At 39.9% G+C, this 27,410-nt stretch overlaps 2 protein-coding genes across 2 annotated transcripts in view; one reads left to right on the forward strand and one right to left on the reverse strand.

The window, feature by feature from the left end:
• Nucleotides 1-7,840: 7,840 nt before the first annotated feature.
• CEP55 (centrosomal protein 55) lies at nt 7,841-20,433 on the reverse strand (the record flags this gene model as incomplete). Its single annotated transcript, XM_084265184.1, has 8 exons — nt 7,841-8,047; nt 8,834-8,959; nt 9,724-9,795; nt 12,424-12,740; nt 14,805-14,946; nt 15,656-15,721; nt 18,322-18,606; nt 20,257-20,433. 8 exons carry the CDS (start codon nt 20,431-20,433, stop codon nt 7,841-7,843), a joined length of 1,392 nt encoding a protein of 463 aa, XP_084121310.1.
• A 2,156-nt stretch (nt 20,434-22,589) lies between these two features.
• MYOF (myoferlin) overlaps nt 22,590-27,410 on the forward strand; it is a gene marked incomplete at both ends in the record, with an annotated part of 67,509 nt that continues 62,688 nt past the window's right edge. The window contains one exon of the mRNA XM_084264753.1: nt 22,590-22,677. Within this exon, the coding sequence (XP_084120879.1) occupies nt 22,590-22,677 (88 nt within the window). The remainder of the gene's footprint in view (nt 22,678-27,410) is intronic.

Consider the following 27,410-nt stretch of genomic DNA (forward strand, 5'->3'; position numbering starts at 1 on the left):
TGGATCTTTAGAAAGGATCACCTTTAGCTTTGGTCCTAGGTGTGAATGAGAACCTTACTCAAAATAAGTCTGTTGTTTGCTCAGGACAATCAAAGCAAAATGCAGCTTTTAGTGTGCTAATAGAGACTGAGCTGCACACTGACCTGTATACAAAATCCCGTGCCTGGGGACAGCAGAGGTGTGAAGAGACATGCATGTTTCCATGGGGCTTAATCAGATTAATTGCTCCTTGCAGGAGCAACAACAGTCTGATTACTCATGGGTCTAATGGATCTATTATCTAAAAAAACAGTTTTCTTTTCCCTCCCATGAAGTACAAAAGCCGTGTTTGCTGTTGGGTAGCTGCAATCATAGCAACCATCACAACATGAAATCTGAGGAAGGGAGGAATCAAACCTCAATAGAGCTACTCTGGCATTACTGTAATAGGTGGGTGCTGTGTGTGGTATATGCACCACATGTGCTTATGACAAGGAAGTGATTAACAGAATGCTCGGAAACCTGTTACAATTGCCTAACAGTAGAGTAAAAGTGAGAAAACTTGTGGGTTGAGATAAAGACAGTTTAATAAGTAAAGCAAAAGCCATGCATGCAAGCAAAGCAGAACCAGGGATTCATTCCCCACTTCCCATGGGCCGACAGGCGGTCAGCCATCTCTGGGAAAGCAGGGCTCTGTCACGAGTGATGGTGACTTGGGAAGGCAAATGCCATCACTCTGAACATTTGCCCCTTCCTTCTTCTTCCCCCAGCTTTGTATGCTGAGCATGACTCCATACAGTATGGAACGTCCCTTTGGTCAGTTGTGGTTGGCTGACTCAGCTGTGTCTACTCCCAACTTCTCGTGCACCCCCAGCTACTCACTGGTGGCGTGAGAAGCAGCAAAGGCCTTGGCTCTGTGTTAGCACTGCTCAGCAGGAACGAAAACATCCCTGTGTTATCAACACTGTTTTCAGCACAAATCCAAACCACAGCTCCGTACCAGGTACTGTGAAGTAACTATCCCAGCCAAACACAGAGAAGGTACCTGACACCGTAAGTCAAGCTCTGTTTTTCAGTTTGTTCCCCTGACAACTGTGAACTATCATGACAGATAGGGATAGTTCAGCTTACTTCTTTCTTGGATATAAAAAATAATCCCAGAGAAAGGGACCTCTTAGGTAGGCGATTCTAGGAGATGAGGATTGTTGTTCCATTTGGACATGATCTAATAAAGGCTTTTGCCTTATTTATGCCCACTCTTACACATAGATTAGTGCTTAAGTCTATTTCCATGCACCTGTACCACAATGAGTAAATAATAGTACTGACTTCTGTAACAGATGTATTGCATATTTAATGTTTGCTAAGAGATTTAAATTCATTGCATTAGAAATGTCAACACTTTGTCTTCACAAAAGAGATTCCAAGCTTGTAGGTGACTCAAGCTGAGTCTTTGTAAGGGTTTTAGCATAAATTGCAACCAAGGTTAGTTTTCTATTTTCATTTTTGCTTTTACATACTGTACTGTGGCTGTTCTGCTTCTAGATACTATTAATTCTGTGCATAGAAGTTATGCCATTTTAAGTTTTGTTTCAAACACAAATTGTTTTGATTTATTTTGCTTTTTAGGAATTTTTCTAACTGCTCACCCATTGTGTACTTTCGTATCAGTGAGCTGAAGCATTTGCAACAATGTCCAAGTGACAATTTTAAACTTGTGGTGCAAATATAAATGCATCTGGTTTTCTTCCTGAGATATGTGTCAGTGGCGCTGTAGTTTCAAGCCGTAGCAGCAGTATTACTAACGCCTCAGTCAAAAGCAGAGCTGCTGATAATACTTCCAGAACATCTGCTTTGTAATAAAGCTGGATCAGGCTTTTTGTCAGCAAGACCACCAGAAGTTTTGCCAATAGCAACACTGCACAATTTCCTCATGACTTGCAGGAGGGATTTCTGTCTGAACCAAGTGCAAATGTAAGTACATAATCCATGTAACAGAGAATTCCCCTGGAAGGTCATGATCTCTTGTTGTGCTGCAGGCTAACCAAGCTTCATCAGGGTGACTCAGCTCCAGCTAAACTGTTCAACCCAAACATGATTGTTTCTTCATAGTTTTAGATACCCTATTACACTCACGCAGTTAGCCCATGAATTTAGGAAGTTTATCAAAGAATATAAGGTATCAGAACAGTTCATTTGTACATTGTAGCCACTAGTAGAACACTCTCACCAGGAAACTAAGAGTGAGATTTACATGGAAAATTATAGTCAGACATCTAAATGTCACTGGACCTTTGCTAACTTACAGGTGTTCATGAAATTACTTACATTACTTCCAATGCACTTTGATACAGAGCCATCAAAGCAGATACTGTGGTGTTCGGAAGGATTTACAAGCAAAACTTGTCACCAACCTCTGTGCCTCATGAGATGCATACAGACGTTCCCTCAACACATTTGTCCTCTGAGTCGCATGCAGTGCAGAGATTACAGGTGTCATTGTTCCCCCTCCTGCTCAAGAACTGATTAGAGACTGCTCTTACTCATGAGATTTAAGGAGAATCAGTTTGCCTGCTTTCCCTTATGTCTTACCTTAGAAGAGACCTGTCTGCCTGCTGCTTCGAAGAAAATCTGTCTATTGAAGGCAAGGCTTCTGCTTGGCTAGCATTAAAAGTACAGATAAGGCTTTAATTTGTGCTGTAAACCCTTGTGACTTCCCAAGAGTATTGCTAAATCATGTTATTTCCCACACTGTTCATAGTTTTCATTATCAGTGGCTGTTTGGGGTCTGTTACATTAAAATTCAATATAAAGTTATTAGTCAGATGTGACTTAGAGCTTCTCATAAACCATGTCCAGAAAGTGTGGACATCTAAATTTGACTGTATAGTTTTCTGTGTAGCTGAATGAGGTAATACTGGTCACCTTACATGTGTTACATTGATAAAACTCACCCTTTTGCTGATGCAGTGTGTTTATACACTGGTTTTGAGTAGCGAGGGAAATCAAAGCTGGTTGCACCGCTGAATATCATATTGATAGGTCCCAGGCTTGTTTCTTGCAGGATGTTCTGAGGCACCTAATCTTGCTCTCTTTTGGGGTTTTTTTGTGTTTGTTTTTTTTTTTTTCAAATTGTTAATTCAATATAAAATACTAAAGTTCTGGTTGGTGAGAGAGACAGCAGAATGAGTCTTTGTCCCTGACTACTGGTGGGAAGCTCTGTGCCAGGTCTGAAGGGTTGACATGCATGGCTGTAAATATTGAGTTTGAATTACTCTGTCTGCTCAGACTGGAAGTTTATACAGATACAGGAATGCAAATAATTTTCCAGCTGAGAAACAAGGTGAAGTTAAACTGTTATATTGACTTCTGGTGCAGCAGCTACTGTTTCTGCATGAAGGCGAATAACAGGAAGTCAGTGCAGGATCACCATTCTGTTGCCTGTTTGTTTTTTAAAAAAATTTAAGTCTTATAATGTGTTGTTTGCATTGTCATTAACAGTAGGCCTTCAAGGGATGATGAGAAGTGATCTGGCTGATGCCCCTGGCCCAAGGCAGACTCATCTGTTAGGAATGGTTTAGATACTTATATAAGTGTCCCTTTAAATCTCCAGTGGTGGAGATTTTGCAGCTTCTGTAAGCAGTGTGTTTCATTGCTTATCTCTTCCAATCACCAGAAAGATTTTTCTGTATGTCAGAATTTCTCCTATTGCAATTTTGAGCTTGTTGCTCCTCTCACTGAGCACAGGAGGACTTTATTTCTTTCCTCTGCATCAACTGTCATGTTTCTTCATGGTCTTTCCTAGACTGCATAATCCTGATTCTTTCATAAACTTGATCAGAAGTCTGAAAATCTAGTATGTTCACATTAGTCTAAATTGTTCTTGAAGTACAGTACTCAAAATCGGATACAGTATTCCAGCTGAGTCTCATCTGGAATACTGTATCCAATTTTGAGTACTGTACTTCAAGAACAATCATCTGTATTGATGAGAAAGGAAAGGAAAGCTTACAGGTGAAATACATAAAGGTCTGCATATTCATCATGTTGTAAAACTTAGTATCTCACCTGTGTGATTTTGTGAGTCACATTCAAATTGCTGTTTACTGTAATCCCAAGAAACTTTGTGGAGGAATTGATATGCTGTCATACTATTTAATCTGTGTTTTGGTAACTGATTATCCCTACACCTAGTATTTCATCCTATTTATTTCAGATCATTGCTGCTGATAAATTGAAAATTACTGCTGTCCCTCTAAAGAGCTCTCCGTTCCTACTGTGGAGTGTCACAGGTTGGTTTGGTCTAAAATTCTCTCTTCTTCAGTTTTAGGCACCACACTTTTTTTTTTTCCTTCCCTGCCTTTAAAAATCCCACCTACACTGCAGAATTCTCCAACATACTAGCTGTACAGATCCTGCACTGTCCTTCCCTGGAGATATGCAACTTCCTTGCTCCAGATAGCTGTCTTGAAAGTAATCCAGACAGACCCCCCAAACTGACAATCTGGCCATCTTTTTAACACCCAGAGACTTTCAGCAGGCCCATCTCTTACTGCAGGGAGTACCATTTGGCTGCCTCATTCTGTCACATTTCCAAATCAGAGAAAGGAAAAGATTTAGAAATGCTGCTGGTGGCATTTGAAGTTGCATAGTCCCACTGTACATAGCGTAGCTTGTATTACTGTATCTACTGTATCTTTCTTCTTTGATAAGAGATAACTGCTTATCATTTTCAAGGAAGAACCATAGCCATAACTGTTACCGTAATCTTAACAGCTCAATTAGATTACAAGATATAGAAACTGACAGGTTGATTGCCAGGTTAAAATGGAAATGCCTAGAGCTCCTCTACTGCTACATTTTCCTCACTTAGAAGCTCCCACCTGTCTCTGCTTGATTTCGGTTTATCACAGGACTAATAACCTTGACTCTCTTGAAGGCACATTTACATCAGTGTTCTTTGCCAGGTGAACAGTGACATCCATTGTCTCGAACTATCTGCGTTGTTCAGCATGATTCTTTCCCAGCATAACTGGCACTGTGCCTCCCTGCCACTTTTTATCTGCATAATTAAACATAAGTGGTTTAATAGGCAGTTTGCCTAAACATCTGTAGTACAGTTCCTGGCCCCTGCCAAATAACTGTGTGAAAGATGGTTATCGAAAGCAAGAATAAGAACATTGCCAAGCAAGTAAATGATTAGAAATTGATCCTTTTGATATTTAAAAAAAATCATTAGTTATGCACAGTTTATCTGTCTTTCCAATGACACATTGTTTCAAAACCACTTAATTCACTTGCTGTTCACAAATAACACTGAAAGTCAGGGCTTATAATTATGCTAGCATTGATGAACTCTTGTATTAACCCAGAAGCTTTTTTAGCCCAACATCTTCAAACAATGCAGTATTCATAAAATTTCAGCAACACAAATTCAATTATTTGAAATAGGCATAATGTGGAAAATACGACTGAAATTGTACAAAGAAAGTGGTTGAAATAACAGCTATTTAAAAATTACATCTTGCCTTACAGAGATCTAAACTTGCAGCTAAATCTTAGCATTAAGATGAGCTCACTAAACACAAACCTGTTTCTTACATATAACTAGAGGGAAGAGCAACAGACCTTTCTCTTGTTTACTTTTAGCATAAAAAATTTTTCAGTCTTAGACTCCTTAGCTTCTGAAGAGTAAGAAAAATAAAGTGATGTGTTTTGCATACTTCATGGATTTGGACTTTGGCAGTTTGGTTCAGTCACATAAGTAATGAAAGTATTTGTGGTTCTACCTTCAAAATAATTATTTTGATGCACTAGAATATCCTTTGGGTATTTTTCAATAGATACCACACTTACATTGTGCATAAATATATCAGTAAGGAGGCTTTGTGCTTCAATCTAGCATTTAGCAAACAGGACTAAATGCCTTAAGTTCAGAACAGGTGCTGGAATGAACAAAAAACTTTAGAGGTTATCACATTATCAACTTTGAGTTTCCTTCTAGAGTACTAGCTTCTAAAGAGATGTTTCATGCTAATTTAAGAAAGCCTCAGAAGTGCTGAAGAGAAGACTGCTGACCTGTAGCAGACAAATTTATTTCATCTATAATACATAAAAGAGCAGAACCTCCTTTTGCAGAAGCTATGCAAAGTATACAACTGGGAATAAAATACTAGCTGACTAATGCATTGTTAAAAGACTAACAAACTTCCAGAGATTAAAATTATCAGACTGTAATGAAAAGTGTAGAAGTTATTCTGAATTTAAAAGATGTGCAGAAAGAGACATGTCAGACCCTCATAGCAGAGCCTTGAAGTTCTGAGTCATAAATTGTCTTACTCATTAGTTCCTCCTATCTTCAGTTAGCAAAGTTGTCAAAGTTTAGCCTGAGACATGATCAGTAACATTGAAAATTAGGTAGTAGCCTATGCAATAAATTTTGTTAAAAATATTTCAAATATGAGAATAGCTTTCAACAATTTCTATCTCTTGCAAACACTGGATCTAGTCAATAACATCACTTGTTATTGTAATAGGTATTAAAACAACTTGAAAGAATAAGGTTTAACCATCAGAAATTAGAATGAATATTACAGGGTAGATGCACTGTTGCAGCAAAGTGTGACAAAGAGCTGAGTCTAGCTAACAATCAGAATCAGTATTCCAGAGAAACAGAGACAGACATTCCACTGCTCAGCAAACCATCAACTTGGAAAGGCAGCAACTTTATCTTGACCAGTGTATCTCTGTAAAATTTCCTCACTTCAATTTTTGTGGAGGGAACTGCTTGTTGGACTTAACTACAGGCACAAGTATTAAGACACTAACACCAGATCCAGTTTTACAGTAGATACTAGAGGAAAATAAAGCTGTGGTTGCAGATCCATAAAGGAATTTTTTTACCAGTTTCTCAGTTGGAAGATTAATTGCTAACTTGTTTTCTGTATCAATATGAAGAGACAGTGACACATTAAATCCACAAGAACAATTTATTATAAACTGCACTTTTTAACTGGGACACTTGACAAACAAACTGAATAACTGACATATTCCAACTTTGACCTCTAAAATACAGAAGTGCAAAAAAATTTGCTTCAGAATTCTATATCCAAACTTCAAAAATGGTTTCTTCCAAAATGTAAACTTTTCCAGTAAAAGAAACTTACACTTGCTAGGTGACTTTTTTTTTTTTTTGAGAACAGCTTAAAACCTCAGTCAGCATTTTTATGAGCCCTAAGTCACCCCTGGCTGTGGTTCAGGAAAATAATGTATTTATGACGTGTTTTCAACATGAATCTTCAGCAGCAAAGATCTAACATAACCCTCCTAAGCTTTAATGTATCAAGATGGTGATACATTACTTATGATACATATAAAATATGTGCAGATATACACAAACACTATATATACACACCCCAGATTATATATAAATATAATATAGTACACCTACGAGGGCCAAAAATCTTTTGCAGCTATTACTGTCAATTCAGGTACAAGCAGAGTGATCAGGACTCATCAACCAAGAACTAGATACCAAACATTGAAATAAAGCCTGACACAATAGGTGTGCTCTCATTTTCAATAGTGCAAAAAAGTCAGTAGTTTACTACATGAAGATATTCCTATTTCCAAAAATACTTCAAACCTGCAAATAAAAATTCAGTAGCCAGTAGCTGTTTCAGCAAAAGCTTCAAGTAAAATATTTGAGGCCAAATACATTAGCATAATATTTATGTAACCAAATTATAAAACCAGCAGTCATTTATACAACTTTAAAAAAAAGCTTTAAGATGCTCTTTTGCCTTTGTAGAAGAGCATATTGGCAGTGTGCATAAAGCAAATATATAAGTGCATTTGGAGCTCAAGCTGTACAAAAGTCAATATGCACCAGTAATTCTCTATGCTGGCTTGTTGGATACTGCACTTTACACCTAGGGCACTCAAGAAAACTTTCATCAAGAAGGCTTAAACGTTTCAGGAAAGGACTTCTGTCATACACAGTCAGCTTCTCTTTAAATGCAGCTTCCAAGTCATCTTGTAGTTCCATACATCCAGATTCCTTGAATTTCTAGAAAAGAAGCAGCTTTAGTGTAAGGTTTTTCCTGCAGTGCATGCATGCCCCAATATTAATCTTTGCTGGCTCACAAGACTCATGTATTATAGCACTAAGGGTAGAATTTTCAAGACTGCTAAATGCAGTTATGCTGCACGTGTTAACAAAAGACCTGTTGTACAACAGCTTCTTTGCACGGAGAAAGTCAAAGCTGTAGCATCCCTGCTCTGCTCAATGTTCTGCTCTACTCTCAGCAGACAGGTTCCCCAGTGGCCTCCCCTGACAGCAGCAGTAACTGCAATCCTAGCAAGCATGACTACTCCACACATCAGTATCTCAGATCAAAGCAATTGCAGACACAAGATGGTTCAATGCCTTGTTTAATACTTCATCTTTCCTACAAAGTTCTCCATTAAGTCTAGGGCTCAAATCTAGGTGGCTTTCTTTGAGCCTATACAAGAAGCATACAGACCTCAATAAACAGAGGTCCTTTTTCATTGTAGGAGGGAGCTTGTCTTTTTGGAAATCAAACACAGAATTTAATGACCTGCCCATCTTGTATTAGGTGGAGGTGAGGGATTCAACTGCTTTAAGGATTGTGTCCTGTTCACTAGCAGCTAATCTCAGTAGGAGCACACAGCAGCTTTGTCACTGTGCAGCAGAAAGTTAGATAACAATTGTACTTTATACCACAACATTCTCCCTTCTCAGAAGCATGGCTATTCTCAATTTCCTTTTGCAGGACCAGTTCTCCACATAAAATCCCCAACTAAATTCACCTGCAAGTTACTCAGTACATACCAAAGATTCTAGACGGGTTATTTGCTCCCGGGCTTTGTGCAGTTCCTTAAGGACTTTGTTTAACTGATGCTGCAAGTTCTGGCGATCAAGCTTTTCATTCTCAAAGTCTGTGTTGCACATCTGGATCTGGCATTCCCCAAAATGAAAATTACAGAAGTCTGAATTATTAAGAATTGGGGAGGAAGAAAGAAATTTTTCCCCATTAAGCATCTAAAGTAAATTTTACTCTGCAATTATTATAATAAAGTCACTTGTGAATATCACTGTAGTGAAAGCAACATGTGCCCAATTACAAAAATCTTCTCCTTTAGTAGAGGTAGAGGTTGGAGTTATTCTGGTTGCAGGGTATTTCAAGCTGTCTTGCAATCAAACATTTTCTAGAAAAGCAGATTGTACAAGTTAAAGGCACCAGCTTGAACTCCAGGAACTTTCTTCTCGTAAGGTAATTTAGATTGAAGTTATAAGTAAAACTGTACACCCAAGCTTGGTAAATAAATGCATCTTTCTTCAGTAAGATCAGATCTGTAAGGATACACTTGAAAAAATAAACACGGAAAAGATGTCAATGCAATTATTTGCATAGCTTCATTGAAGTTAATATACAATTCACAAACTGATCCATTTTAGGATGTTTCTCATACCTAACCTGAGGCTGTACAGTTGAAGAGTTATTGGAAAGAAAATAGCATCATGTTTGATCACACTTCACTGTAGAAGGCTACAGATTTGCATCTTGACAGATGTGTCAATTTTTGGAAGCATAAAGAGATTCAGTTGAATATTGATGTCTAATATTACTTTAATACACTACTCTTAAAACTTGAAGTTGGTCTGGAAAGCCTTTGTGCATAACAGATTAAATATCAGCATGTCAGCTTATAATTGGGTACCTGTTGTTCCAACAAATCTATCCTAGAGTGCTCCTCCTGCTGTTTGAGCAGTGATTTACGAAGAAGTTGCACCTACAGGGCAGAAAGACATATGTAAGAAACAAGTTCCATATACAACAGTTAATAAGCTAAACAACAAATCTAAAGAGGGATGGAAGTAAACTCTCCTATTCCAATGCCAACAGAAAACGTCTGCCTGTTACACAACAGCCAAACCCAATTCAAGGATGTGTACTTCCCTGGGAAAAACCCGAGTGAAACATTACTATTGAATCAAGCAGGTAGAATGCAGAATGATGTTACAGTTCAAATTAAAACCCACCACCAAACTGAACTTCCCTGGGCAACTGCTATGATGCAGAAAAATATACATACAAGAAGCTCAGATTGCACTACCATGCCATGATGTTAAGAACAAGAATTCTTTATTTAGAAAAGAACCAGTTTAATACTCAGAAAGTACTATAACAGGTTCAGTAAATGCATACATAAAAATATCCTCTGTTCTCAGCATGTATCAACTTCCAGCATGAATGCTGTTCAGCTCACAAAACCCAACATCTTTTAATCATTGTTAACCAGTGCAAATCAACCTGTGTTTAGAAAGCTACACTGTTCTGTTTTCAGCCTTTGGTGCCTAGCAAATCTCATTTCCAATTTCAGTTCTACATTGCTTTGTTATTAACCCCAAACTTCTCCGAGTAGCAGTCTATTTGGATACCCTAAGGACAGTCACAGAATCACAAGGTTGGAAGAGACCTTTGAAGGTCAAGTCCAACCATTCCCATCCTATGCTAAACCATATCCCTAAGTACCTCATCAACCCCTTTTTTTGAACACATCCAGGGAAGGTGACTCAACCACCTCCCTGGGCAGCCTGTTCCAGGCCCTGACAACTCTTTCAGTATAAAATTTTTTTCTAATATCCAATCTAAACCTGCCCTGGCACAGCTTCATGCCATTTCCCTTTGTTCTATCTCCTGTCACCTGGCTGAAGAGACCATCACCCACCTCTCTACGACCTCCCTTCAGGTAGTTGTAGGTGATAAGGTCTCCCCTCAGCCTCCTCTTCTCCAGGCTAAACATCCCCAGCTCCTTCAGCCGTTCCTCATATGATTTGCCCTCCAGCCCCTTCACCAGCCTGGTTGCCCTTCTCTGTACTTGCTCAAGAACCTCAATGTCCTTTTTATGGTGGGGAGCCCAGAACTGCACACAGTACTCAAGGTGTGGCCTCACCAATGCCGAGTACAGGGGCACAATCACCTCCCTAGACCTACTGGCCAAACTGTTTTTGATACAAGCCAAGATGCCATTGTCCTTCTTGGCCACCCAGGCACACTGCTGGCTCTCACTCAGCCTGGCGTCAACCAACACCCCCAGGTCCTTCTCTTCCTGACAGCTCTCCAGCCAACCTCCCCCAAGTCTGTAGTGTCGCACGGGCTTGTTATGTCCCATGTGCAGCAGTCCACACTTGGCCATGTTAAACTTCATCCCGTTGGTCTCAGCCCATTGGTCCAGTCTGTTCAGATCCCTCTGAAGAGCCTCCCTACCCTCAGGCAGATCAACACTTCCTCCCAGTTTAGTGTCATCTGCAAACTTGCTGAGGCAGCATTCAATCCCTTCATCGAGGTCACTGATAAAGATGTTGAACAAGACCGGACCCAGGACTGAGCCCTGGGGGACGCCACTCGTGACCGGCCTCCAGCTGGATTTGTTCCATTCACCACCACCCTTTGGGCCCGGCCATCCAGCCAGTTTTTAACCCAGCTGAGGGTCCACCTGTCAAGGCCAGTGGCAGCCAGTTTCTCAGTCAGAATGCTGTGAGAAACCATGTCAAAGGCTTTACTGAACTCTTTACTGATAGTCCTTGAAGGAGGACGTTCCAGTGCGTCTTCAGCAGATATGTGGTCCTAAACAACAGGTTATCTTACACATCTAGCAAGAATTTAAACCACACATACTGAACAGCCTGCCTGACAAGCACTTCTTAGGCTTTATAGAGAATTACAGAACTCTTCTCAGTGGTTTCTTCCATAGCCATCTTCAAGACAGTGGCAGCTTAAGGTCCATCCTTTCCCTTGCTTATCTGGCCATTGCTTTCTAAAATTCAGGTGTGCCCGCATAGTTCTTATCCATGGCATCAGAGAGGGTACCAAATGCAGGAACTCGTCTGAATGGAAAGACAAACAAAAAACCCAGCTGCATGGCCACAATGGGTGGTTGGCGGGCTGGGGACACTATCCAGGGACTCAGCTGCTTATCTGGTAAGTATGAAATTACAAGCCCACATGTGCATTTGCAGCAGCCAGGTGACAGCAAATATCAGTGATATTTTGTGGTTAGGATTGCACGATCAAGTAGCTTGTATGCACCTTTACTATTCTCATTACTATTGACCTTGAAGATGAACTAGATTAGAATCAATTATGTATTCTCTCACCTCTACCTCATGTCCCACAAGATCAGGGAAATAAGTGAACAAATTAATTCCTTGTTTAAACAAGGAAATTCCACAAGAGTTTGTAGTTTGATTCAAGCAAATATATTAAAAATAATTCTGTTTTAACTACAAGGACATGAGTCTCAATCTAGATAAGAGTTACTAGAGAGAGGAAGTGAAGGTCCCTCTGATTAGGTATGACTTTTCAGCTCTCCTGATTCTTTCCTAATGATCTTAAACTTCTGGATGCATCCACTTACCTGACACAGAAGTTCCTCAGATTTTCTCTTTTCTTCTCTGAGCTGTCCTTTAATAGTTTCATTTTCTTGTTTTAATCTCTGCAGTTTCTCTTCTTTAATTTTATTTTCATTTTCTAGAGTCTGCATTTCAGCAACCTGTCGTGACTGCAGTAAAGCACTTAAACGTGTCATTTCTCTTTGTGTTTCTTCATACTTCTTTTTGAATTCACTAAGTTCAGATCTCAGCTGGGTTATAGTATGCATTTTAGTCTCAAGATCACTCTTGGCAGTGAGTAACATCTGGTCATAGTATTTTTGCTTTTCTTCTTGTAGAACACCTTAATGAGTCAGAAATAGAGATGGTAATGTGTAGAAAAATAATGAATCACTGAAATCAGAACACCAAAGCCTGGCAGCATTTTAAGGCATACTGATAGAAATTGGCATTCTAGGCTATTACACAGCTCATATTAGCACCAAACTTTCAAGTAGTTTTCAATACTCCAAATGCAGTAAAGCTTCCTTCCCAGTAAAGTTTCCACAGAGCTGCAACTTGGCTTACATGTAGCCTTCTGTTCTAAGGCTTACTAACCCTTACAGCAATATTTTATCCTTTGGCCTGACAACACACTACTCACACACAGTTCATGTACTTATACCAACCAACACATGGGAATCAAGGCCCAAAGACACTAGACTCTCAGCTACAGGTTTAGGCTCCTTGGCCAAGGTTCCAGCATTACTCCCTCCCCAGCGACACACCAGGGATCTGATGGGCTCTACTTCACCACTCTTGATCAAAGCTGAACTATCCGTTTTCTCTTGCGAACTATCTTCAATTTGTATGCCATTATTTACTTCTAAACTGCAGATAAAAAGGATTAGGATAGTTTGATTAAATAAGTGCCTGCTTCTTGGCTAGTGACTGGTAATTTAACTAGAGCTTGACAAAATTCTGCTTGTCAACCCAAGAAAAGTTTAGCACACAGAGAGGGGAAGGAAGCAGTCTAAACAAAGTCAGTTGTCATACAAAAATATACCTTGAAGCAGAACAATAAATGTAGAATTTCACAGGCTTTACTGATTTTTGGCACTGTCTTGACTTTCATGCTTTTCCTACTGAATTTTTCCCATCATTCTTCAAAGCGTAATTTATTTGGAAAGAGTTTCTTGCTTGCCTGTTCTCTCTTCCCTTCACTGTGAGCTAAGTTACCTTCTCTTTAGCAATAATCCTTCATAGGATGTTGAGACCTTCAGAGAAATACCAAGCTTTTCCTTGAAAGTATAAACGAGAACTTTTTCCAAATTGCATAGCTAGGTTCTTAGAAACTTGGATCTCCCCTGCTGTCTTGCTGCTTGAGTGGGGAAGTTTTATACCCTTGCTCCTAGTCTCCTGGATGGTCTGACAACAAAGCTTTGACTGGAATAACTCCAAGTTACATTTTCTGGTGAACTGCTTCGGTCTGTCTCCCTCTAAAATACTGTTCATAGATTTCTAAACAGCACCAAGATTATGGTATTTTACAGTTTTCCATTAAGATTGAAGAAGCAATAGAGAAACCAAGCCACTGCACATGAATTACTAAGTGGTAAGTATCTGCAGGCATACTCTTACTCCAGACAACACTAGTTCTATTTCATTTAACTTGCAGATTAGTTGCAGCATATATATACCTGAAATTAATAATTTGATAGTCAGAAAAGCAAGCCAACATGACTAATTTTACTCCACATGCTCAGCAAGTACAACTCAAGACAATCTGAATGCACAGTAGTGACAGGGTGCTTGTTATTGAAGTCTGCATAGCAGGGAAGCGAGCTAGAGGTGGCCAGATCTATATTGCAAAACACTGTTGTGCAGAGCTGCGAAAACCTACCGCAGGTTTTCATGTGCTGGAAGAACTGTTCAGAAGACTAAAGAACGTGGCAGCCTTGAGTCACTTTTATAATATTTATTTTGAAAATAAAAATTTAAAAACCTGATCCCCGCCTAGCTCATAAATCCTTAATGCTTCCATTATGCAGGCTGGAAGCGTACTTTGAAGGATGGGAGACATACATATATTTGCCTCAACACTTTCTGCAAACAGAGAGGCTGCTAATGGAGTGTCAAGGCTGTTAAAAAACAATCTGTGAAGTAGGTAGGAACATGAAATACTGTAGATCAAGTAGTATAGATACGTAACAGGAAGCAAAAAAAACATTAAATACTGTCAAGCGATACAGCCAGGTAACAGGAAGCAAAGAAATTCTACTTGTTCAAGTTCTACCATTAAGAAACCAAAATGCTGAGAATAAAGACTTGATTTTATTTAATTATGCTATAACTTGTGTCAGAGAACTTCCTCTGTAGATAATTATGGTTTGGGTCACTTGTGGGGAAAAAAAAATAAAGTCAGTACCTTCTGAATTTAATTCTTTAGGCTCTTGCTGGCTAACTATTTCTGACTTCTGTTCAAGTTCAAAGATCCGTCCAAGCAGGCCCCTGACGTATGCTTCACGCTGCTGGTCATACAGTAGCCACTGTTGGTTTTTCTCAAGAGCCTTCACAAAATGGAATAAGAGAACAATAGAAAATCCTCTGGTAATTTATTGTATTTTAAAAGTATTACTGGTCTTAAAAGTGTTAGAATTCATAACACACAGTTTAAAGAAAAGCTAGTTAATTCTCCTGCAAACTGTGGTAATCTTCCCTGCACAATGAATAAAACCCATCTTCATTTGGGAAGATAAGTCAGGTTAAGCATAAATTAAAATTACAGCAATATTCAACACTGATTAGATTATTTCTTGGAATGGGAAAAAAGACTTAAAAACAAAGGCTTTCACGAGTCATGCCCAGGTTACAAATAATTAGCCTTTCAATTTCAAATATAAAATAACTGATCTTAAAAAGGGAACAAATTAAAATGGTATCGTTGCAATTTAAAGTTCGTAACAACAAGGACATGGATTTTATATCTGCTTAGATCAGAATTACTCAGCTTGGAAAGGACCTCAGGAGGTTTCTAATCCAACCTCATGCCATCCCAGGCAGCATCAGCTTCGAGGTCAAACTGGGTTACTTAGGGCTCCTGTTTCATCAGGCACTACTTTGTTCTGATGTTCCAAGTTTTCAAAGATAGTAGAAATATTGTCTTTAAGTTGTTTTACCACAAAGTGATTTTAGATACTATATTTGAGAGGAAACCCAAAAACATACTTATGCATCTCAACAGACATAATTTATACTTGCAAGGTACATGATGCTTACATCTTTCAGTTGTCTTTCAACTTCATCAAGATTAGATGGTGATCCAGTGCTATTTGCTACAGCTTCCTGCAGACAAAGAACAACCTATTAGTGTTCTTTAAAAAGAGACAGTTGAAACAGTAGAGCTAGACCTGCATAACTATTAATGTCAAAAAAGTATATTTTACAAATAGGAAACAGATGCATGTGTGCCTTTTGTGTTCAAAGACCTTTATAATCTTTTGGGGTTTTTTTAAAGTAGTTATATTGAAAACTATTTCACAGAATTAAAAAAATCTCTTGGAAGATACAGTACAAAGATTTATGATTTATTTTCTAACTCTGCAACTCTTTGTTACATTACAACCTTTCCTAAGAAGGATATCCCATCTTCTGCTGAACTGCAGTCTTAGAAGACTTGAAGAGTGTGGGAGAGCTTCTGATCAATTAATATTTATAGTATTATTTAAATACAAAATTAGAGCAAACAGCCTTTTTGTGTAACATCACAAGTTCAAAAATAAGCTAGATGTATAGGAGTTGGGAAAATGTAGAGACCTTGACAACTTGTTTGGGATAACAGGAGAACTATAAACATCTTTGAAAGAATGCAAGCCACCCAAGCCTGTATGGAACCATAAGGACATGATGACTGGTTTTCTGAGACATGAGACACAATAGAGGGCTTACAGTACAAGTCAGGCAGTTATTTAGATCCATCTAAAACTAAACTACAGTTCATCTTTCATAATCTGACATTTATTCACTATATGAGAGAAAGCTTTTTGAAATTGTGTCAGTGTAAGTCAGAGGTATCTTTAAGCAAGTAAAAGTATAGATGACTATCTAAAGCTAAGCTGCACTTTTCCCCAGAGTTTTCCTGTGTCTTTTGGAACATGACTTATAGTAGAAAAGATCTAGATCTTTGAATGCATTTATTAAACTTCAGCACTTACTGAAGCATCTCTAAATCCTGTTTTTATTTTAAAGAAAAAGCTCAGATTCCTATCTCTATAAGCATTAGAACTCAGAGAGAACTCTCTCAAAATTATCATACATCTGTTGTTTCCATTTCAGAATATACCCTCTGCTCATATGCCACCTAGCAGTTTCAAGCAGCATTGCCAGATATGTTTGAGTTACCTAAAACATCCAGTCAAAATATCGGTAAAATTGTCCTCTTGATAATTCAATAAAAAAGTTTAAAGGAAAATTCTGATTTTTAACTAAGACATTTTTGTCAATGAACTATCAAAATACCTCAGTAATCTGTTGAATTAAGACACATTTTAAATCCTAACAAATGTCAGTCTCTTGAAACCGAAAATAAACACATTGCACTCTAAAGTGGTATTTCCCAAGATACTGCATTATTATAAGTAATACACATTATCATTAAAAATAGATTAAGATACTTTATGTATATGGATAAAGTTAGATTTCTAGAAAGTACCCAGTTTATTTGTAGAGCATGGGGAATCAGCACCATCTGCAGGTCAGAAGCTAGAAAACACTTAACAGGCACCAAGTTCCCTGTGTCCCTTTGTGGTGGTTCAGCCCCGGACAACGGCAGAGCACCACACACTGCTCACTCCCACAGGACACTGAGCCTCCGTGGGTTGGGATAAGGGCAGTTTACTGACAAAAATCACCATGAATGCAGAACAATAATGGCCAATTACACTCACACACAGTGCTAACATGGAGTACCTTATTTACTCAACAATTACAGAGCACTGCCCCACAGCAAGGGCCAACCAACCCAATGCCCAGGCCACACTCAGACTGTCCTGGAGGCAAACCCCTGCCCTTCCCCATCCAGCTGCTTTTATGGGGAAGTGGTGTCAGGTGGTGTGGGAAACAGCCCAGGCTAACTCAGCTCACCTGTGCTGGCTGCTTGGGGAGGTTAACTCTGGCCTGGCCAGAACCAGGACACCCTTACTAAGATAAGCTGCATTTTTCAGGTAAACAACAGAACAGGCAGGGAAAAACTGTAGAAAACTAAACACTTGTAAAAGCTGTCAAGTACCTGGCACCATACCTATTAACCACTGGGATCAAGAGCTTTTGCATTCTACAGAATGTGTTCTTAAAGCTCTGCCAGCTGTTCTGCTCCCCTGTCCCTGAGGGCAGTTTCCCAGGGGGGCATATTGACTAACTCCTTGAACAGCTAGAAGTTTGCTTTCCAAAATTCAGCATCCCAACTTCACTCTTCTGACCCATATCCTGCAGGACTACATCATCCACCAGTGCATGATCACTGCAACCCAAGCTGCCTCCAATCTTGACATCACCAATTAGCTCATGATTGAGGCTGAGTTCAGTCAGGAACTTGTCTTTATTAATGGCCCAGGTCTTACTGCTGCCTTCTCAGTCCATGCAAACCCAAGGAGGGCATTACATCATCTTAAGCAACAGCAGATAACCACAGATAGTACCACTAGCCATACCACCTGTGCACGAGCTTAAAAAAGCAACCTTGTAGAGCAGCATTAGAGAATTCCCTCTCCTGCTGCACTGCCTTAAGTTGTGCTCTCCAGCTGTTCTTCATTTAGCATTCAATCTGGGTATTTTCTCTCTTCATACATTAATACTTGAGCATGCAGTGCAGCTTGTAATATTCAAAGGTGTCACTGTGAACAAGTTAGGCTTGGAATTTGCTGTTACAGTGTTTCTTCAGCACTTACCTGGGATGCCTGAGAAGTACCAGCTTTGTTTTCAATCTCAGAAAATTTTGTAGTAACAGTGGATAAATTATATTTTAAACGATTAATTTCTTCTGATAGAGAAGAAAGTAACTGTTCCCTCCTTTCTGCTTCTTTTGTTTTTTCTTCTAGTTGACTTCGTAACAAGGATACTTCACTATTCTTGGTTTTTGATCTGAGCTTGTCTTTCAGGCTTTGGATTTCTTTGTCTTTCTCTCCAAGAAGATGGTTATGTTTCTCTTTTTCCTTTTCAAGGGAAATTATTTTCTAAATGAAGCAGAATAGAAATGTGACACAAATGAGTAAGTGCCAGTCTATGCAACAAATGCATTAGCAAGTTTACAAGTTTGATAATACATCCACTTTGAAACTTCTCTCTTAGCCTTAGCTCAGCATATTACTTCTTACTCAAGCAGACAACATTATAATGATCATGAGAAAACTACAGCAATCATCTGAAATATTTAAAGTGACAGTAAAAACAGTCTGAAGTACATGAAACCAAGAATACCAAGAACCAAACTTCACAGACTTGGTAGGTACTCAGTTTTGCATACGAATATAGATCATTACAACAGATGAACACAATTAGTAGAGTAACTCTTGAACACTTTGGGTGAAGAGGTTGGAGACACATTTCTTAGTGCTGGTTTGCATAATTAACAGCTTTTGAGGAGTGAAGCATTCTTGCAAGCTAAATAGCAGTAAGTGAAGTTACAAGAGAGCTGTAATAAAGCACTTAGGAGAACAAGCCTTTTCTCCCAGTTATCTGGCCTTTTAATTTCAAAGTGTGCTTTAGTAGAGGTTTTCAAAAGGCACCCTTTTCAGTAGGTCCACAGAATACGTAGTTATCACATAGTATTAGTACTGCATCTGAGATACCTTGGGGCTCTACATAAACTTCTGTTATGATAGAATTTCATTTTCCATGAGAAAGGTTGACGTTGAAATGATGTTGATGTCAAGTCATTAGAAGATGGCAGAGAAACTGAAAGAAATTGAATTTGAGATAGCCTCATTCAGGGAGTGGTTGAAGACCACACAGTGCTCACTAGAATTAAAATACTGACACCAAATACTACCTTACATATCTAAACATGACTGATTTTGCACCTACAAACTAGGAACTCAACATTAAGTAATCAACACTAAGCAAGCAGCAAACTCCACCAGACACAGAAAATATGCTAAGGAATTCAGCAACACCAGTGCATGGGCTGTCTAGCCACAGCTGGTACTTCTCACCTGACACTGCAACACAGACACATGAAATGCCTTACTGACAAAAGAAGTACCCTAGAAACAGAAGCACCCTAGAAGTAGTAGCATGCCTAGTCTCCAGCAGCATCCTTTGAAAGAATCGATATGAAGTCTGCCCGTCCTTCAGGGAAGCATAACAATATGTGACCAAGTCAAATACTAAGTTCTTTCTCTGCACCCACAGGTTTACCTTATATGGGCTACAAAGCGTGAGAGTCGCAGTGGTTTAGGTTGTAACGGAAAAGTGATGTGATGAACTGATTAATTTTATTTACCTGTCACTCAATTGGATACTCTGCATCTTTGGGCATTTTTTAAGGCAGCTGCCTGCAAATGCAGAGTCCTGAGCAGGAAGTGCTCAAAGTAATCCTCTGCAACCAACTGTTCCAAGTAGCTGGACATGCAAGGACAGATCTTAACAGACTAAACGGCACCTCTGGCCTCGGGTCTCTGTACTTAACAGCTTTGCCAGATGGGAGTAATTTATTCAGTCATTACAATATTTGAGCACAAACCCGTCAAGCTATAACCACGGTGACATCAGAGCAAGCTAAGGTTTTAAAGGGAGAGCCTGGTGTCTTGCTCAGGAAGTCAGACGTGCCCAGGCTCCCGTTAGCCGCGCAGCTCGGGCATTACAAACGTTCAAACAGCGCTCACCTCCAGGAGCCCGCTGCCCTCCGGACCCGCCACCTTGCCTTTCCCAGCTTCCTCCGCCGATCTTCTCGGGGCCGCGCTCTCCTCCCCCGGCTTCTGGAGGCCACCCCCGGGCCTGGCGCTACCCGACTTCAAGCCCCACTTGCCAGCAATTATACTTTTGGCGGTCTTAGAATTCATCTCTAAGCACTAAGAAGAACCCAAAGGCCGCGTTACGGAACGGCCGCGTCTCCCCCCCGGCAGGACACCGCTTCTGACGCGGCTTCAGGCGAGCACGGGCAGCGCAGCACTTACTGGCGGCTGCTAGCGGCCCTCGGGCCGGACCGGGCCGCAGGACGCGAACGGGCCAGCCAGCGCCCCGAGCTTCAGCAGTAGAACGGGGCCCTACGCGGCAGCTGCAGCCGGCCCCAGCCCGAACCCGCTTCCGGGAGTTTGAATCCCGCGGCTCCAGCATCGTCACTTCCGCTCAGGGCGGCTCGCAGCGAAGCGAAAGCTATGGCGTGACCGATAAGTCAGAAAGCCGGGGGCAGGGGTTAAAGAACGCTTCCGCGAATGCGCTGGCTAGAGGGGCGGAGCTGCATGGGCACCAGCACCTGTGGTAATGGCCGATAACGGCCGGCGAGGCGCTACTGAGTTTCCGTGGAATGCCTGAGAGGAGGTTCTCCGTTGGCTGGCGCGGGCGGGCGCGTGACCTGCCTGGCCAATGCCACGGGCCCTTTCTCCCGCACACCGCGCACGTGCCGGCGTTTGGCGGCGGCGAGGCGGGTGTTCTCTGTCCCATCCCGCCCGCAGCGGTGAGGCGGGTCTGCCCCGCCCCGCCCCGCCCTGCCCTGCCCTGCCCTGCCCTGCCGGCTTCATTTCTCCATTTCCCCTTTGCAGGGATTTCCATTCTTTTGCTAAGGACAGTTGTGGAGTGAGGGGTGGTGGCAAGCATGTGCTCCCTCACACAGCTTCCTGGGGGGTGGCTCTCCCCGCCATGCAGGAGGCCTGAGTGTGCCTGCTGTTGGGGCAGAAAGGGCAGTGGCTGATGGTTGCCTGGGGCGGCTGGCTGGGCCTGGCCTGGCCTGTGGCTCTCGCCAGCCATCAGCCGCAGGACTTGGCCCAGGCCAGGATGGGTGAGGGTAGGGCAACCTGCCATGATGCTTCTGCTAAGTGTTCTGTGCCTAAGGGATCTTTACCCTCATTCTTTTGTGCACATGTTGCTTTTAGCTTACCTTCCCCATATACCCTCTTCAGCTACCCAAAATCTGTAATCGTTTTAGAAAGGAAGCTTCTTGGCTTTGGAAGTAATAAGCTAGGATAGTTCGTATGTGACCACATAAGAGCCAGGCTGAATCTTGTCCACGTTTACTAATTTTGCTCCTTCTTGTTGGCCTCATCGCTGCTGCAAAGTGTTTTGTAGTGGTAGTGTGCACCACTTGGGTTTTTTTTTTTAACATCTGGTCTGCAGCTGAGAAGAACTGCTGTAAAGCTGAACGTGGAGTAGCTTAGAGCAAAGAGTTCTTTTTACTGATCATGTAAGTTTTACCTAATTTCATTTTGGTGGAGTCCAGCGTGCGTGTTTATGTTACAACAAAATATTTCTAGACTTCCAGGCAATACAAGGGGTCTTTTTCACATTTTTTCACTTATTTCCTTAATTCTTATTTATTTACAAATATATTTTTTCATAATTTCTCCAAAAAATTACTAAATTGAGGTGTTAAATATAGAAAGCATTTACTCTGTGTAAAACGTAGTCGTTCCAGACCACAACTGAAGGGGGAGCACTTAAGCTTTTTTTGAAGACCGTAGGTATTTCGTGATTATTCACTGACACGGAGACATTTGCAAACGTTCTAAAATTAAGAGGAAAAAAAAATTATAAGCCGTCGTGAAATTGAATGTCTTGGTATACCAAGAGGAAAATGTGACGTATCTTGTGTTCTGGAGTTACGTTTGATGTTCATGTTGCTTATGCTTTTTTTTTTTTTTTTTTCCTTGGTTCCTTACGAGACACTTTAACATTCCTGAAGAACAAAAGTAACAACAACAACAATCTGCACTGTTTTTTACACTGTGCCCTTTGTGTTGCCGGATTTCGCTAGCATGAGCTCGTTCTGTGCAGCAACGCAGAACTTGGTGTCAATTTACGGAATTTACGGGCACTTTTTTTTTTTTTTATAGGCTTCAGAAGCTAGCCTGTCATAGATCCACCCATAGACCTCTACTGTAAAGCAGCTATTCCCTGCCTCCTCTTCCTGCTAGCATTTCAGTCCAGAAGTTAAGGAGTTTGAAACTTAAGACTTCCTTGAATTTCTTTGGTAACAATCAAAGTTTAGTCTGGACTGGAAACAATGCTTCGGGTGAATGTGGAATGTGCTACCAATATCCCTAAAACCAAGTTTGGGAAACCGGATCCTATTGTTTCTGTTATTTTTAAAGGTAAGGAAAACTGCTATAAATGCATCGAGGGAGGAGGTTTTCTGAAGGGCAATGCCCTATGTAAGTATTTGAAAATCTGTGAAGAGATGTTTTCCTGCAGTTCTAGCTGATATATCTTCAGGGAAGACTTTTTAATTTGAGAGACAGGAGTTACCTGAAAGAGGATTGAACTGGGTGGAGTGCATTGGTCTTTTCTTGCCAGCAGTGCTTCTGTTTCAGGTTTAAGGTTTTACAAGCTTTTGCAAAGGTTTACCCCTTCGTTTTAAAAACTCAGATCTAACTGGATAGACAAATCCACTTTTCATTCTGGTATTGAAGATTACCTTGTTTTTTATCTGAAAAAATCATTCCTCTGTCTTGATTACTTTTGCACAGCCACTGCTGTGATGCCAGTTTTTATTGTGACTGGTTTATTGTTATTACTAGCATGTTGAAAAGTAGTAGTACCATTACTGAAGGTGTTGGGTATTTGTTTTGTTTGGATATTTTTTACAGGATGAATTGTACTTTAAAATTTTGCCTGTTAAGATTATTTAATTTAAAATGAAGATTTAGGAAAGAAACCACATTTTACACTTTCAGCACTTTTAAGATACTTATGGGAGAAGGAGAAAACTGGTAAAATTAGCATTTATATATAAAGCTAATTCTGTTTTACCTGTTGCTATCATTTACTCACTTGGCTAACCTGGCTAGACTAAAGGAACTTGATTTCAAATATTGGTTTACTTTTACAGTGCAGAAACTGCTAAGCAGTTCTGGATCATATAATGTGTTGAACCAAACTGTGACAAACAGTCATCTGAATTCCTGGTGACCTGGTTTCCTAACTGTGTGCTGAAATGGAAATGGCATTTCCTAAATTATGAAAAAAATCATTGCAGGGGTTTGTCATCTTTAGAACCCAAATCTGAAATTATGACATTTTGCTGGAGGCTGGAGAAGGACAAGGCAGTGCATGTCCTGTATTGTAACTTCCAGAATGAAAACTTTTCAGATACTTTGTTGCAGCATCAGAAAGTTGTGGTATCATTCCATTTCCTGTCTTTTCCTTCTCTTCTCAAGCTTGTTCTTTTAACCCCCTGTGTGTCAGGGCAAGTGGTTGAGCCTGTCTCAGTAGCTTTTGGAACTTCCTAATTTAAAAAAAAAGTGCTATTTGCCCTGAAAAAAATGCTGCTATTGGTGTACTATAATTTCTCTAGTTCCCTTCTTAAGCATTCATACTCACTTTTCAGTTCCTTGTCTTTCTCTTTGCTTTCCTGTCACAGTTTTGGCTCTCTCTTACCTCTGTTCCTGTAGTTTCATACTCCAGAATTTGTTTGTGCCTTCACTTCTTTATACCTTAAGTGTCTGTTTAATTCTTTCCTACTGTGTGCTCTAATGTAATTAATTTTTACCTCTTAAATGTAAGTTACATATTTATTTTTCCTTCTGCATTGCTGGATTCATTTCTCAGTCCTTCAGTTATCCAAGAGAGGAATTGGGTGGCAGACATGAAAGGAATGAGTTCGTGTTCGTCCTTTATGTGCTATAACTGTGATTTTCGGTGTTTGACCACTGTCTTAAATACAACTTCATAGTTGCAGAAGATTTTTAGTAGGATATTTGATTTCTCATCCTACCTGACACTTCTTTTTATTTGGTTTTACTACATACCAACAGATCTTTTGCTTTCTGTCCAGACTGATTCCAGGGGAGTCAGAAAATATCAGGCTTTTGCCAGCTATTGAGCAGCTCTGATTTAATTTCCGAGTGGAGTACCTGATTGCCAGGTATAAGGGTGTGGGGATCATATTTTGCAATATGTTGAAACTAGCAGTTTATAGATGTTTTTTATATACAGTCTGTTCCCCTTCACCCTGTTAGTCTATAGAAATGGGAAGCCAGGCTTTTTTTTGGGAAGGTATGTGTCAAAGGGCAGCAGTGTTTATCAGTAGTCCCTACCCCCTGTAGCTCCTGGAGGACAGAAAAAACATGACTGGGTGTTTATTTTTCAGATTAGGGAAAATTCTGGCAATTGCAGGACTTTGGCCATAGCCCTGCAGGACATTCTCATGTTCTTGTTTGACTCTGGTTAGACTGATGTCTGGTTACTGATGTCAGGTTCATCAAAAATTACTGATGTCAGGTTCAGTAGTTTTAAGACTGCAGTGAAAATACACAGTATCTCTCAGGATGAAACCTGCACAGCTGTGCTGTGAAGAGAAAGGCCATGATCCTACAGCTATTAGTGACTAAGTGACTTTGCAAACATTTTGTGTGTTGGCACACATATGTTAGTATAGCTTCATCTCCATGTTGCACAGACTTCATCAAATCTGTGTAACTAAACTAGGTACAGACTACGTAGTGCAATTAATACAGTGGCATATATTAGGTACATATTAAGAAGAAATAGCTGATTCTGTTGTGATATCTTATTGCAGTAGAGGGAGGTTGTGCAAGCATTTGTCTTTTTTTTTTAACACGTCTAAGTTCACTTCAATGAGATGGAACTTTTATTTACACTTTAAGAACAATTCACTGTTCAAAGAGAACTACACCCTGAGAGTAAACAAGTATTGCAGCTGGAACTGGGTGCTGTTACTGCAGAATTCTGAGTTCATCGCCACTCTACGTGAGACAAATTGTTTGTCAAATTAATATGACAACCTGTTTCCATTTGCTGAAGTGGCACTAAGTGGTAATGATTAAACCAGCACCATTCTTTTGGTTTGCCAGGTATACCAAACTGGAGAAGTTTTCAGATTCCTGTCTTTGGGTGTAAAACTTGACACAATTGCTTATATGTGTGGTCATTACTGGGATATTTAGTGCTTTGGTCATTCCTTTTGACTGCCTCATTCAGCTTGATGCATTAAAAAGTGATGTGAAATGGCATCCAGCTTGATTGGGCCAACTTAAAATCTTTTTCTATTTGCACTTAGTCTGAGTGGTCTCAATGCTACTTTGTAGTAGTGCACAGCCATGTTAGTTTACATTTCACTGCGTGAAGAAAAGAGTATTAGTAAAGAAAAGAGTATTAGTAATTATTCACTAAAATTATATTTTCTGTTTAGCAGAGAATTAAATTACCCTAACTTCAATTTCCTGGGTTTTGGAGGTCTGCCCATTTGATCCTGCAGGTCCTGCCACTGTGCAATCTAAACTGTGCAACCTAAATTCTTCATTCACAGAAGTTTTATGGAAAACTTAGTGAACTGAAATGTGATTCTCTCTTGAATCTTAGATTTAAGATTGTTCTAAAAGATGTTTGCTTCTGCTATTCCCCACCTGCTGAAATTGATAAAAAAAAGATAGTTATAATAGAAGAAACAAAATAAGATGTAAGCACTGGTTGTAGTACTGTAATTATCTTCCTAACAATGGAGGGTTTTTTTTTTTAAACAGCTCAATTTTTGGAACACTGTGTCATCTACATTGACTACTGCATCTTATTACAATCATTTCCAATTGAGCCTATTAAAATGTGGTAGTGTAATGCCTCTGTCAAGATAAATAAAATTATTTCTTCTACAGTACCAATGTTATTGTGGTTATTCTTTAAAGAAAAAGGTATATAGAGTGTCCTCCCTGTATCCATTATAGTTTCTTACTCCCATTTCTTGGTAGGGCCAAACTAAAAATGATGACTGGCTCTGTCTTACAGTTTATACTGATGTGGTTTACAGTCTGGGATACTATAGCTGGAGGACCTGAAACTTAGGTGAGCTTCCAGAACAACTGGGCAGTCCATTTTACCCTGCTTGGTAAAGATTTACTCTTTTTTTTGTGGGAAGTAAAAGCTCTTTGCCAGCAGTTTAAAAATACCCAAACAATCAAACAAAACAAAGTGCGTTAAAAGAGTGATAAGAAGTGTAATAAGAAAACAATAAGTAAAATGCAAATGTGTGAATGCTTGGACTTGGACTGGCCAAAATTACCACTAAAACCCAATATAATCTGTGTTTCTCAATGTTTACCTTCCAACTTCCACACAAATGTATAACACAAAGTTTTTTTCTTAGTATGATCTATAACATATATAATTCAACTGTATTATGCATATATATAGTTTTTATGAAAATGAAATTTTCACCCCTTGTCAAGAATTGTCTTGACTGTTGTTCAAGTCAGGGCTTCTTTTACCATACAGAGTTACATTTGAGGTTAGGCATGGATCATAGGACAGACCTTCATTACTTCTGTCAGGATCAGGTCTGTAATTTGCAATCTCCTTTACAAACAGCTGCAACTGTTGCCTTATTCACCAGCACTGAGAACACCTTTTCCCTGACTCCCAGCTCCTATTTGTAGGGGGTCTTGGATTACAGTGCCAAACCCCAGATATGCTGGGATATTCAGTTTTGAAAATGCTTTGTCTCTTACTAGATTACATGAAGTTGAGTTTCTTTTGCCAGCATGTTAATTAGTTCTTTGTTCTGCAAAATGGAGTCTGCAGCATGGTATGTTATGAATGTTCTTTCCTTTGTGGTACAATGTGACTCAATATCCTGCATAAATTGTAGACAATTCCTGTTACATAAACGTGAGTCAGTTCTTGCAGTTTGCAGCATGGGCTGACTTTTCTTTCAGTACATCCCACTCTCACCCAATAAAAAGAACCACCGTAGTGCATTGTTTGCCATGTGGCAGAACTTTACTCTTGCTTCCCAGACCTTTGCAACGTTTTCCTGGCAAACAGAGCCGTAACCTGTGAATAATAGAAATGCCATTAGCTTTTCTGTAGTCCT

The sequence above is a fragment of the Gallinula chloropus genome (assembly GCF_964237585.1).
Source record: "Gallinula chloropus genome assembly, chromosome: 5".
NCBI classification, from domain to species: domain Eukaryota; kingdom Metazoa; phylum Chordata; class Aves; order Gruiformes; family Rallidae; genus Gallinula; species Gallinula chloropus.